Source organism: Octodon degus, unplaced genomic scaffold (genome assembly GCF_000260255.1).
Source record: "Octodon degus isolate 3935 unplaced genomic scaffold, OctDeg1.0 scaffold00095, whole genome shotgun sequence".
Taxonomy (NCBI): Eukaryota; Metazoa; Chordata; class Mammalia; order Rodentia; family Octodontidae; genus Octodon; species Octodon degus.
The window spans coordinates 7267608-7281379 of NW_004524671.1; the positions used below are offsets into that span (position 1 = coordinate 7267608).

The window sequence follows — 13772 nt, forward strand, 5'->3', positions numbered from 1 at the left end:
CTGCCATTGTAGGCGGGTGAGTTTATGACCTTTCCCATGAAATGCTGCCAAGCACTCTCTAATAAAGATGTTGAAGTGATGCCAAGGTAGCTGAGAAATCTTTTTTTGTTTGTTCATTTGTTTTTAATTCATTCTTATTTATCACAGATTTGGGCCATCATTTAAACTTGCCCATCAGTCACGCTAGAGTTATACTCTCTGACCTTCTGGTTTGTGACTATCTGAACATCCTGGGTACCAGGAAATAAGACAGAAAGGGAGGAAGAGAACACAGTGAATGCTCATCCACAGAGTGCCTCATGTCTCTTCTATAATCCTAGCCAACTCATCACCATAAATGCATCACAGGTTGCAAACCTATTGCTAAAATGCTCCCCCCATGACAATGTACCTTCCTGTGGAATTTTCAGACTCAGAAATATTATCAAAAGGTAAAAACAGGTATTTGCAAGCATGGTAGCATTTCATAGCTGGTAACAGAATGTTAAAAAAAAAAAAAAAAAAAAAAGCCTGGAATGAAATAGGTCTCCATACTTCCTCACCTTTATCACGTTGGCATCCTCGTCGCTCAGCACTGGGTTGAAGCCTGCTCTTCTTCCAGAAGCCCTCTTGAGATCCATGGTAACCACTCTTACCAATGTAGTGAGAGGCAAATCTGAATATTTTTTTCTGTTGCTGTTTTGTTTTGTTATTTATTTATTTATTTATTTTTTCAGAACTGGGGATTGAACTCAGGCCCTTGCACTTGCCAGGCAAGTGCTTATTCTACTGAGCTATCTCCCCGGCTTCAAATCTGAATAGTTCTAACCCATCCTAAATGATACTCACTCCACCCATGACAACACACAGTCATGCATCCTGTGCAGCTGGATGCACACAAATCCAGGAATGTTACATAACACATACAAAACTGCCCTTTCACACAAGAAAGTCAAGCCACTAAGTTGTGATCACATGTCACACCAAGAGCAGAACATTAAATCAGTCAAAGAAAACACACAGGGCACCAGCTAGAAAGACGGCAGGCTGCATGGATTTGTTTATCAATAAAATTATGAGAAAAAAATTAAAAATAAAAATAAAACCAAAAAAGAAAAAAAGAAAATACAGGGGTGGGCTATGCAGAAAGCCCCTTAAACTTGGGATGACACAGACACTCAAGCTGCACCAGACCAAATGCAATCTTACTTGTGACACAGCAAGGCTGTGGTTTTTGCATGTGAGTCTCTGGGTATTTACCTCTAACTAAATAGGGTTTCTCTACCTCCTAAGTTCCTCTAGTAAGTCAAATGTGTGTGAACAACTTAAGTACACCTTATCTACTCTACCAGGGGTCTGTCTCCAAGGTAAAAAGAGACAACTAAACCACAGGCTGCCTGCATGGGTCAATAAGAAACCTACTCCCAGGAAAATTGAACTCTGAAGTAATACAGTGAGTCTGGGGGGGAAATATGATTTAACTAATAGAAATTGATTTGTACAACTTTCCCAAGAAGTATGGACAGGTCCTCCTGTACTACAGTGATGCTCTCACACCTCTTTCACTCTTGAGGCAAAAAGAGAAACTCGGCCCCAGAGAGTCAAATCCTGGCCAAAATAGGCACCGAGGTGGGCAGTGAGACACTGGTGCCTAGCTTTCTCCTTTCGGAGTCAGATTTACCTGACCCTGTAACTACCTCTTTTTCTACACTCTGTGGTCCTGCATGAGCTCTCAGTTGTCTTCAGAGGAAATGGCTGGTGCAGAAATGAAAACACAGGAAGTATGTCAACAAGCAAAAGCCTTGAACTTAACGCACCAGGTTTATTAAAGGACAATGCTTTCTCCGGGAGAATTAGCAAAGTGCTTCAAATATTTAAAGAGTGTTTGTGTAAAATTGATTTATCACTGTATGTAATTCTGGAAGATAAAAACAGGTCTCAGTGGAAAGATGTTACAGCCAAACAGAAAACTAACAAGTTGAGTCTCTTTCTAAATATAAAAATAATTGCCCTGTCTGGTAGTGAGCTCTCTGTGATTGGATATGTTCAAACAAATCTGAAAAAAAAAAAAATGTCTTAGCAGGATGAATGAGACTGCCAATGTTGGTTAGGGAAGAGGGGTAAGAAAATCAACTTCAATCCTAAGGAGTCTATGACTTTGTCATAAGTACTACATGAGCAGTTTTCCCATAAATAAGATACACAGCTAGATTCATGCCTGCAGCAAAGCAGGCTGGCCAAGGATGAACTTACCAAGGAAGAAGACAGAAAATGTCCTCATGCCTAGATCATACCACAGGGCGGTTCTGTCCTAGATCTGGAGAAATGTCTGGGCCACAATGTCTGAGACTTTAGGAATGTGAACTCTATTATTTCTGAATTTTGCTTCGGCCTCTTGGAGTAAAGTAAAAAAGAAAGATATGGGCAGGCAGGATAAAAAATTTACTGAACCAGCTATGATAAAAGGTAGCAACACTTTTTGCAAAACTCTATTACTGTTGTACTAGTGTTGCCATCTCAGAAGTCTGTGAATCCCTATCTTTTAAAATGTTACTCACAGAATGATGTTAATATATGAACGTCATATATTTGGAGGCTTTTCTAGCACTCTAGGGTCATGCACCCCACTAACCATGGCACTTGGCTTCAAGAGGGCTGTTCCACCCATGTTGATGTTGGTACTCCTACATTTCTTTCTTTTTGGAACCTCCTATGTAAAATCAAAAGCAAGAAGAAAAAAAAAAAAAAAAAGCAGCCATGCAATTTACTAGTGTATATAAAAGCCAGGATCTGTTTAGTGACTGTATTCCCTACAATTCACCCAGCTGCTTTCTTTTTTTGAGAAGGCAGTGGTCAAAAATAACTTAAAGTTCACATCGACAGTGTTTTCCACAAAGTCATTTCACATGGTCCCAAACCACAAAATGCGCCTTGACTCCGGCAAATGCATCACCCGCCACACGCACCCAAGATTAAAGAAAAGAGATGTGCTCAAGAATGCAAACCACGCCAGCACTTGCTTCATCGTCTCACTGAGGTTAACTTGGAACGAAACGTGAAATAAGCTGGTGGAAACTTACACAGAGCTAGGTAGGGCTTGGATGCAGTTTGTCCCCAAGCCTTCATGTGTTCCAGGGTGGTGCTATGAAGAGGTAGTGGAGCCATTAAAGAGTGGGCTTAATACAAGGTCATGAGGTCACAGGGGTGCTCTCCTCAGAAGAGTAAGGTAGTTGTCATAAGAACAAGGCCAGTTACCACTACAGAGGGTTTTATGAAAAAAAAAAAAAAAAAAAAGAGGACTACCCGGTTTCTGATTCCTGTCTTGCCATATGCTATTGCCATCTCACACACAGGCCCACCATGATACCATCTGCCATGATGTGACACAGCCAGGGAGGCCCCTGCTGGAGCCAGTCCTGCTCTCAGCACATTCAGCCTTCGGGTATTTCCTTTCAGTAACCCAACATGGGCTCCTACAGAGTCTCCGAGTGTATCCCACAAAATGCTATTAAATCAGTCCGTCATTAAGTAAGAAAAGGAAAATAGTAATTTTAAAGAAGAGAAAGCAGCAGCCACCATCCTGACCATGTGATCACAGTCTACACCTTCCATAATGAGGCAAGCCGACACCCTGTGCCGTCCACAGAACATGGAGAGAGGACAGCCCTTCTCTAGTGTTCTTGCTGGAAATGTTCTTACCAAATGCAGATCTAAGCAGGAGAAAACAGAAAACCCAACCTGAAACATAGTCACCAAAGTGACTGGCCTCATGCTTTTTGAGATATTTCTAAGTCTTTAAAGAAAAAGAGAATTCTGAAAGAAAAATGAGAAAGTAAACAGCACTGATAACTACCTGTGATCTGGGCCACAAAAGACACTACTAAAAACTGTAAAAAGCCAACAGATTAACCCCAATACTGAATTCAGTCAGTATCCAGATTTTTACTGTTGCAGTTCTGATTATGGAGCAGAATGACTGTCTGTAATGAACGTATAGTAAAGCATTTATAATTGAAAAGCATTATGCCTATAATTTGCTCCCAAATGTTGAGAAAACATACACAGGTATGAGTGTGCGTGAGCATGTGTGTGTAGACAAATACAAAAAGGAAGATCAACTAAGTGAGGCAAAATGTAGAGCATTAATATTTGAGGAATCTGGGAAAAGTATTCAGGAATTCTATACCACATTTTGCAACTTTTCTGTAAATAAGGGTATTTTTGAAAGAAAAACTAAGCTAGGTAAGGAGGACACTAGTAAGGGAGAATGCAGGACATCCTGTCTTCTCTGCCACTCTTCCTAGCACTGAGAAGTACCCTGATGTCTTGAGTGTCCCTGAAAGCTGTGGTGGGAGACCCCAACGGAGACCCTGTAGAGAACCACTATGCCCATGAGTGTCCTAGCACAGGGCTTGGAAGACACTTGGGGCTCAAGAAATGGCCAGTGAATCAATGGACTACAAGAAGTATATGAAAGAAACTGGGCAAAGCCCATTTGTGACATCCACCTGAAGATAGGCTGTGGCCTTGCTCTGGAAGTTGGCTGAGTGAAACAGTGGGCACTGGATGGCAGGGACAGTATGGCCCAGCACAGACACGTTTGTCACTCATGGGGAATGGAGCAAGTACATCTGTGATGGCCTAAAAGGGATCTGTGCCTCAGGGCTGAGGAAAGAAGGGTGTATATTCCAGGTATTGTGTGTGCTAGTGTCCAAGGTCAAGGTCCCCTTGGCTCAGAAAGGAGCCATTTCAGGCCCTGAGATAAGAAGACAAGAAAATCAAGGTTCCCAAGCTAACAGTTAAGAATTCAAATAGCTCCATATTCAATCAATCCTTCATCAGGAAAAGGACTCTTTATGTTCTGCTCTTACTTCCCAAGCGACACGCAACTTTGTTTTACAAATTCACATTCACTTTGCACATGTGGTTGTAAGTTGAAATCATCTTAATTACCAAAGCTCAAGACAGTTAACAGATGAAAAACGTGGCTTTGCTTTGAAACTGTAACTAATTCAAGATTGTCCCACCACATAACTTTTCCAGAAAAGCTAAATTCTGAATGTGGGTGAAGGGAGAAAAAAAAAATATGATCTACAAGCCATTGAAGTGGAGGTATTAGGAGATGATCCCTAACACCTATAGAAAATGAGGATTAAAAAAAGTATGCTTTTTCTGACCATCCAAATACAATTTCACAATAATCAACACTGTGTCACAATATTTCACAGAAAAATTAAATAAGTAAAGAATGGCAAGGAGGGCAGGACTCCTACATAGTAATTCAAATGAAGGACCCTAAGCAGTATAACTTTTGAGGAATTTCTAGCTGAGGCTGCTGTGCTGGTAGGGACTTGTGGCAAACTCAAATCATAATGAGGAAGGGGCAGAATATCCTAAGCAATAATCAATAAGAAATACAGCAGGAGCACACAGAGGAACAGGGCAAGCTGGCCCCATGGCTTCTTTCCCCTTCCCATATCTGAAAGACCAATTAGATCGGTCCATCACAAGTTAGTCCTTCATTCCAAGTCAGTCCTATGTCCATAACAAGATAGATACGTAATTCAATTTCAAATTCTTACTGTCTACTATTGTTGAAGGCAACTGAATTAGATAGAAATATTATAGGCAGTCAGACAGGGCTAAGCCTTCAAGGAGGAAGCAGGGAAGACAAGATATAGGATGCTCCTGCTGTGGGCCAGACCTAGAGACCAAAGATCGAACAAATGCTGACCTCCCTAAAGGTAAACATCCAGGATTGATCATCACCTTGAGGAAGCCAGGAAGAGTCACTAATCCAAACGCTACTGGCTGGCTACCATATAAACTTCTGTTCTATATTCGTGCCCACATGCTATGTGACTTGCTTCCCCATTTGATCCTGGACTTAATCAATGATACCTGAGCAATGGTGTTTGTAATCTCATTGGTTGACCATAGTGTTGTCCCACTCATGCCTACCTAAGCGAGGACCAATGTCCTCTATAAAAGTCCCTCGAAGAGATAGCTTCCTGGAAACAACTCACTCGGGGGCCCCCTTTCTGTCCTTCTCTTGGACAGCTTTCTTTCCCCTGCTAAATATTCTTTTCTTAACCTCTGTTTCTTCCTAAAATTCATTCTTTGGCTTTAGAGAACAAAAACTAGTCCCAAGTACCTTTCAGGTTGGGAGTTTCATTTCCCCTATATTACTATTATTACTATTATTAGTAGTTTGCCCCTAACTGCCTCAGGTTCCTATCTCTCATGTCACAGCTGTCCAGTCTTGCTTGAGCAGGGAGACCTATACCTGTCACAGACACTGGGCTCTCTAAGGGGTGTATAGTTGTGTACTGTCTGTGCACAGACTAAATGTAACAAAGGTACTGGTGCAGGAGTTGCCATCTACTCATCATGGGCTCCCCCATCCTTGCCATGGTCTTGTCCTGGGTTACCAATCAATGTAGTGTAGGGTCATATGGACTTCTAGTCAACCAAGGCCTGACTGAAGGTCTTAGAAGACATCCTTTCTACAGAGTTCATAAATCTGTGTGTAAGTAGGTTCTTCCTTTGGTCCTTCTCAATCTTTCAGTTCCCTGTCTCCTCCCATTTCTCCATAAGTAAGCTGCCCAAGGACTATCCCCAGGCAGCTGAGGCCACAGTGGCAGGCCAGTAAAAAAATCAAGCCACTGCCTATTTTTGTCTGAGGAAGAAGCATGCACACTGAACCTAAGGATAGTATGACAGCTTTAGACATCTGAGCATCATGTTGCTCATCACCAATGAAAAATGCAGCTTTGTTTTCTGGCCTCCACCAGCCGGTTCTTCTTACCTTTGGTTCCATGGAAATGAAACTGTGGGTTCCTCTGCTGGAGAGAACTGACCTTTTGATCGTCCTGCTGTGGTAGAAGTGGTAGTAGTCCTTCAGGGCTCCTATCTGCGAAGGCAAGGAGGGAGGGAAGGCACAAAAGAGAGACGTTAGTGTCTGAAAATAGACTGGTATTTTCCTGTTTTTCATTAAAATAAGAACACAAAAGAGGTCCATAAATTATGCAGGTATCTGCTGCGCTTAAATGTTACTTGAACCTTGGCGATCACTTTTCAAAAGAAGGACAGGAGATATGAACCCACTGTCCTTGAGGCAGTGACTGCGGAACTAAAGATTATAATGGGACAGCTTAGCCTCTCCCTGTCTCCCTTTTAATGTTTAATTTATATGCAGCATTTTAAGTAATTCTATATCAATCTATATCCAAATGTGGGAAACAGGAAAAATAAATCAAATTATTATCTGGCTATAAAAACACACTGTACTGTGTTTGTTTTGAAAAATGCGCATGGAAGGACCTTGTTAGATTATTTATATAGCTAATTTGAAACACATCCTATGCAGTTGATCATTCACAAAGATAACACTACTTAGTTTCCTGACTTTAATAGATGGTGTAAGTGTACAGCCCTTCTTTCCTTATTGCAAAAGGAAAAGTGGAGCGGCAATTTCTCCAACAAAACACATTCATCTATCAGCTGAGTTCTCCATGTATAAATCATTTGATCACTTTATCCTTTTCTTTAACAGTTGAGACATCTCATTTATGTTCCCTTTTCTCTTAGTTAAAAATAGGTCTGTTTCAGAGGGCTTTGAAAATAAATCCCAGTCCGCCTTGAAAAACTACATGAACAAAATCTCATAAAGAACCATATTCTCTCAGCTAATTATAAAATATGGATCACAGAATGAAAAGTGAAGCACACAATGAAAACAGGAGAGCTGGCCTCTGGCTTAACGCTCGCCAGAGCTAAGCAGCATGTGTACTAGGCCTGTTCCCTTTCCTATACAACTGGACTCTGGGACAGTTAACTTCTAAGACCAGCGATGCACTCCTCTTCCATTCTTTTGTTGTAGACAGCTGAATTAGATGGAAATATTATAGGCAGTCAGACAGGGCCAGGCCCTCAAGGAGACAAGATAGAAAACAAGGTGACTTTACAACTCGGAAGAGACAGACACTCCCATGTGCGCCACACCGCAAGACCAGGACAAAAGAAGAAACACAGCTACATACTTTCATAGGGATGGGCATTAGGGACTGATATTCTAAATAAGTATCAATCACCTTGAAAGAGCCCAAATGAGTCACTAGCCCAAACCCTAACAGGAAGAGACCCTGTTCCATATTCATTCTTGCTTGCCAAGTGACTGGCTTCCCCATTTGTTACTGGATTTAATTAATTTTACCTGAGCAATGGTGCCTGCAATCTCATTGTTTTGACCCACCTCGTGCCCACCTAAGTGAGTGCCCAAGTCTTCTCCACCACCTTAGACCCACCTCACTGCATGGTTTTCCTCTAATAAAGTCCCTGGAAGAGATAGCTTCCCAGGAACTAAACACTCGGGACCCCTGCCTGTCTCTCTCTCAGATGGGAGTTTTCTTTCCTTCAATAAATACACTCTACTCATAACCTCCATTTGTTCCTAAAATGCATTCTTAAGTTTTAGAGAACACGAACTAGTCCCAGGCACCTTTTAGGTTGGGAGATCAGTTTTTCTCCCCGTGTCATTTGGAAGTTTCCCTGTATTGCTTTGACACCAAGTCCGTACTTGCTTGGGCAACAAAAATGGCTAAGTCTCACACTCAGCTTTGCTATCTGAGTAACCATCATGAGGATGTTTTCCAATTGGTACAATTCAAAAGTTATGCTTTCCAAGGCAAATAAAATCGCTGGACCAGGTTCTGTGTGTGTGTGTGTGTGTGTGTGTGTGTGTGTGTGTGTCCCCAGATGGAAGGTTTATTTCTAATTCCCTCCTTTTCATCCCATTATCAACAATCATCTCACCCAATGCCTGTGTCACACTTAGGTGTCTTCTCTTCACTGGGACTTTAGGCCATGATTTAATGTTGCCTCCTCAGTAAAATCTGAAAGTCTGAAATCCTTCACTTTCGATTTGAGTGAAAAATACCCTGATCTACACAAAATCCTGGACTCTGAAAACAGATGGGGAATGAGGGCGGGAAATCCCATCTGAAACCCCTAATGCCTCATGATCCTGGATTCTGAGGCAGCTGAAATACATCCTGAAGGTGTATTCATATCCTATGTGGCCCCAGTAGTACAGACTCTGGAGCCCCAGTGTAATGCAGGATATAAGGAGCTAGAAAAAGGAAGCTTCATCCTGACTTAATTGATTTGGGACTTCTGGTAAATCATTTAGCCACTTTGGCTTTGGTTTCCTCAGTAGTAAAATGAGAAGGATACAAGAGACACAGTGGCCAAAAGGCAAGAACCAAAGGGTTGATGAAACACGATAGTGCATTGCTGGAGGTAGACAACAGAAGCTGTTGACACAAGACTTTAAAAAAGCTGGGTGTACTGGTGCATTCCTGTAATTCCAGCACTCTGGAAGGCTGAGGCAGGAAGAATGCAATTTTGAGCCCAACCTGAGCAATTTAGTAACCTAGTGGGCTGTAGGTCAAAAACAGAGGGTTTTGGTTCAGTGCAAAGGCCCTAGACTGAATCCCCAGTAGTGAAGGCAGAAAAAAGGACTGGTGAAAAGCATAAGGGATAACGTCAATAAACTACATCAAGCCTCTGACCCCGCCTTCCTACTTTTAAACAAGTATGCTATAAGGAGTCCCTACATAGGGACTCGATAAAAGCAAGACTGCAAACTAGCAACTGCTATTGATAGGTAATTAATCCTGTAAAAATGAAAAGTGATTATATTCTAAATGATATTAGTAGAAAAAAAATATGAAACATGAAACAAAGGGAAAATAAGGAAGAAGACATATTACACATGTGCATATAAGGGTTTTTTTTTTTAAAAATGTATTTAGTACATGGTCTACAGGCTCTCACTACACAGATGGGACTCACAGTGATCCTTCCTGTTTTTCAGCCTCCCTAGCACTGGGATTACAGACACATGCCACCACGCTTAGTCTCACTTGCCTTTTCAGTAGGCCCCAGGGGCAGGGTCAACGCAGCGTCGGAAGATCAAACACTGGACCCCTGCGTCTGCCTAAGCAGGCACTTTAATGTGCTGAGCTATCTGGCCGGCCCTAAGTAACCACTTTAGAGATAACAACACTTAATGTATTAATTATTGTTATTCTATTATTTTGTTATTAAATATTGTTTTACTTTTTTCCATAAAATAAAAAAAAATGAAAGAACACAAAGAAATAGCTTTAGTAGCACACAAATTCAAACACAAGCAAATCCTTTCCCAGGGGCTCCCATATTTCCCAAGGTCCCTGTGGCTGCTCCAGAGTCATGGGCACTCATCTCCCAAATCTCTGTACTGAAAGCCCTCACTGATCCCTGTCTCTCACGGTTGCCCTATCAAGCTGTGGAGTGAGGGCCATGGATTGGTTGGTGCCTCATTTCTTCAGGGCCTAGCATGTGCCACACAGCCTGTTATTCTTCCACTTGTTATTGTATTTAATTTGATCTCCAAGAACCCTGGAAGATCAAGATCAGTAGCTGTAATTTGACAGAGGAGGACATTGATCCACTGAGAGTAACTAACCGTACACAACAAGGACTGATTGCAAGGTGATAGCATGAATCCTTGGTGACTGGGCACCGATATCTTGCAGGGGCATCTTCCTGCATTGTACAGCAGAAACCCTAAGTCCACGCAGGGAAGACCCAGATACAATTCAGCTTATACCAGTGTGATACAGGGGAAGGTTGAGGTTTGTTCTCAAAGGTATTTATATGGCTAGATGGGGTGGTGGCTAAGGCCTTGAGGCTGATTCCTCTGATCTTTTTGCATAGCCTACCTTGTTGCTGGCTGGTAAGAGATAGCAGAAGAACTACTGTGGCAACATAGGGCAGCTTCCTTTCCTCAGCTTTCTGACTGAGGCAGTCATAGTCACCTCACCCCAGAAAGAATGCTCATCATGCAGAAGTTGAATAATAACAAACACTGGCAAAACTGCGGAAGCCAGGGCTCAGGGAAGCCTGCTACACTATGGGTGGGAATAAAAACTAGAACCACCACTATGGAAATCAGCATGAAGCTGGCTCAAAAAACTTAAACTAGAAATTCCATTCACCCAGCTACTCCCCTTTTGGGTGTCTTCTCCAAAAGCGTTTAAGTCACCACATTACAGAGACCCACGCACACCCATGTTAGAGAAGCACAATTCATAATAGCTACATCTTGGAAGCAGCCCCACTGTCCATCAACAGATGAATGAATGAAGAAAATGCAGTGTTTATACATAACGGACTACTACTGTGCCATAAAGAAGGACACATTTGAGTCATTGTAGGAAAGTGGCTGCACTTGAGACCATAATGTTGAGTGAAATAAATCAGACAGAGGCTTAAGTATCACACGGCTTCTCTTACATGAGAAACCCAGAGCAAAAAAAGAATAGGAAGTAGGGAGAGCAATCCGTCTCAAAGGGAGTGGAGATCCAGAGACATATGGAACAGGAGGGAAGGGAAAAATAAGCAATGAAAAAAAAGGAATTGGGAGGTGTCACGTACATGTACCGACCACATATGATTGTAAACGTGGTGTGTCACAATGTGTACAATAAAGTGAAAATGGAAAGGGATGGTGGGTGAAGCGGGTGAAGAGAATGAAAATGCACTCTGTACGTGAACCGCTCCTCACGAGACTTGGAGCCATCAGGTACTGCAAACATGTGCTAATAGAATTTTTTTTCTAATTCAGAGAAAAAAGAAAGCTTGGCCCCCTTGATTGATTTTCTAAGCTATTTATTGGCTACAGTAGGGTGGTCAGCTCGTTCAGGGCTCTGCCAGAAGCCCCCAACTGCCCCACACTGGATGGGCTGGAACTTCTTACAAAGGAGCTGTACACGTCCGTACTCTTGCACAACCCAGAGCCCTCTGTTCTGTGTGTCCTGAGCCACAGGCACCAGTGGCCCACTGTGGCTACTTGTGTCTCCTCACAGTCACTTTCACCACTATCTTCACTCAACTCTCTTTACCACATAGTAGTTGGAAGACCAGATAATATGTGTAAAATCTTGCGGAATTCAGAGTGTCAGTCAACATTTAATACTTTCTCATAATGTACATTTTAAAACCAAATTACAATAATAATATTAATCATCCTATACTATGCCAAGAATGCTTTGATATGCTTCACTGAATTCATTAAATAAAGAGCACCACCCTCCTTGGATCTACAGGGTTCCTGGTCTGCTCCCACCCTTCAGCTGCCTCACCTCAGACAGACCACTTTGGCTGTTAACCTGGACTCAGGCCACCCTGGCTTCCTGGGCTGCTGATCCGTCTACCTGCACCACCTTCCTGACCTCTACAATTTCCTGCTAGATTTCTCTTCCTCATCCTTGTCCTCAAGGTCTCAGGAGGAAGGAAGGCTTCCAAATCTTCCTGCCCAGGGCCAGTTTCATCAGTGACATCACCTCCCAGAACAACCAGCACCTGATGCCACAACTTGATTAGCAACACCCTGTTCCAGCAACCCACCCCTGGCTGATAGGCCCGTTGAGGATGGGATGCATGTTCTGTTCACTATTTGATTCCAGGTCCGCGGAAGGGACTCAGCACATACTAAGATTTCAGAAAGGATTGCTGAATTATCTAAAAAAAATGAAAAATTAAAATCCTTAACTTACTAAAATCACATATTGTACAACTATGCGTTTCAAATTTTCTGGGAGGAGTATCGCAGAACTACCAAATGGAGGCTGATTTCAGCAGAAATGGTTTAATTTTACCTTAGGTACCCACTCTGCCAACATTATGGCTTTGAAGGCCCTGGGTCGAAAGATTGCTGTGCTTGTTTTGTGCAAAGGAATAATGCACATTAGTCCAATTATTTTTGCCTCATCAAACAAAAGAACTGATTGCCTTCCAGGAAAAGAAATACATAGAGAGTATATTTAAGTCTCTCATCTATGAATATACATGTCCCTTACTGGGGAGAATTGTGTCCTTTTATTCTCAACAGCACTGAGTTTGCTGAGGGTATTTAATAAACATTATGAAGAAAAATACCATAACATGTTGGGAGTTATTAAAAAGACTGTGTGAGAACAGAGCAGTGATGTTATCTATAAGCAGTGTTTCATCTAGCTCTTCTGGGATAATGAAAAGCAAAAATGTGAGTGTTTGATTTATGCAATATCAAGAAGGGCTAAAACAACAAACAATACGTAACCAATATAAGGGCAGTTTATAAAGAACTCTGGAAAAAGACATATATGAAATATAAAAGTAACAGCAAAGGGATCAACCCAACCTTTGCCAACCACTATATAAAGAAAAGAGAATCATTTCCTCCTTTACCAAGACCTGCTTAAGCTCCTCTTCTGAATAGCCATACCTAGATATTCTGTCTACCTAACAACACAACTCTATGTTGATGAATTTCATCTTTCATTCCTAATCTTGTAAAGTTTGGTGATTTTTTTCATCCTTAGTGGTAGCCCCTTATTCTTGAGGCCAGAATTTTCCTAACACTATCCTCTCTCAACCAACGTGTATGCTTAGAAAAGTATATGCCTGCAAACTATTTTATACTAGGGTACAAATGACTGGCAGCCTCAATATTGATCAGAAAAGTGTAATTTAAATGAAACAAGTGGGTCCATAATGCCCATAATTTTTAAAAACAATCACTGGAGGGCTGTGCTTATTATTTTCCCAGCAGCTCCAGACAACCTGACCTAAAGGTCCCTAAATTTTCTTTTTTTTTTTTTTTCCATTTTCCATTTCTTTTATTTTTTAAAAAAGTACAAATTAGAAATAAAACAGAAAAAATTACAAGTGTTACATAATATCACTTAACAAATTAATATGAATTT

At 41.6% G+C, this 13772-nt stretch overlaps 1 protein-coding gene across 2 annotated transcripts in view; it reads right to left on the bottom strand.

Annotated features, from left to right (window-relative positions):
- The window catches only part of Pcsk5 (proprotein convertase subtilisin/kexin type 5), a 433314-nt gene that overhangs the window by 381136 nt on the left and 38406 nt on the right, over window positions 1-13772 (bottom strand). For both annotated transcript variants that reach the window (XM_023722967.1, XM_023722968.1), the window contains exon 2: window positions 6788-6892. In XM_023722967.1, the coding sequence (XP_023578735.1) occupies window positions 6788-6892 (105 nt within the window). The remainder of the gene's footprint in view (window positions 1-6787; window positions 6893-13772) is intronic.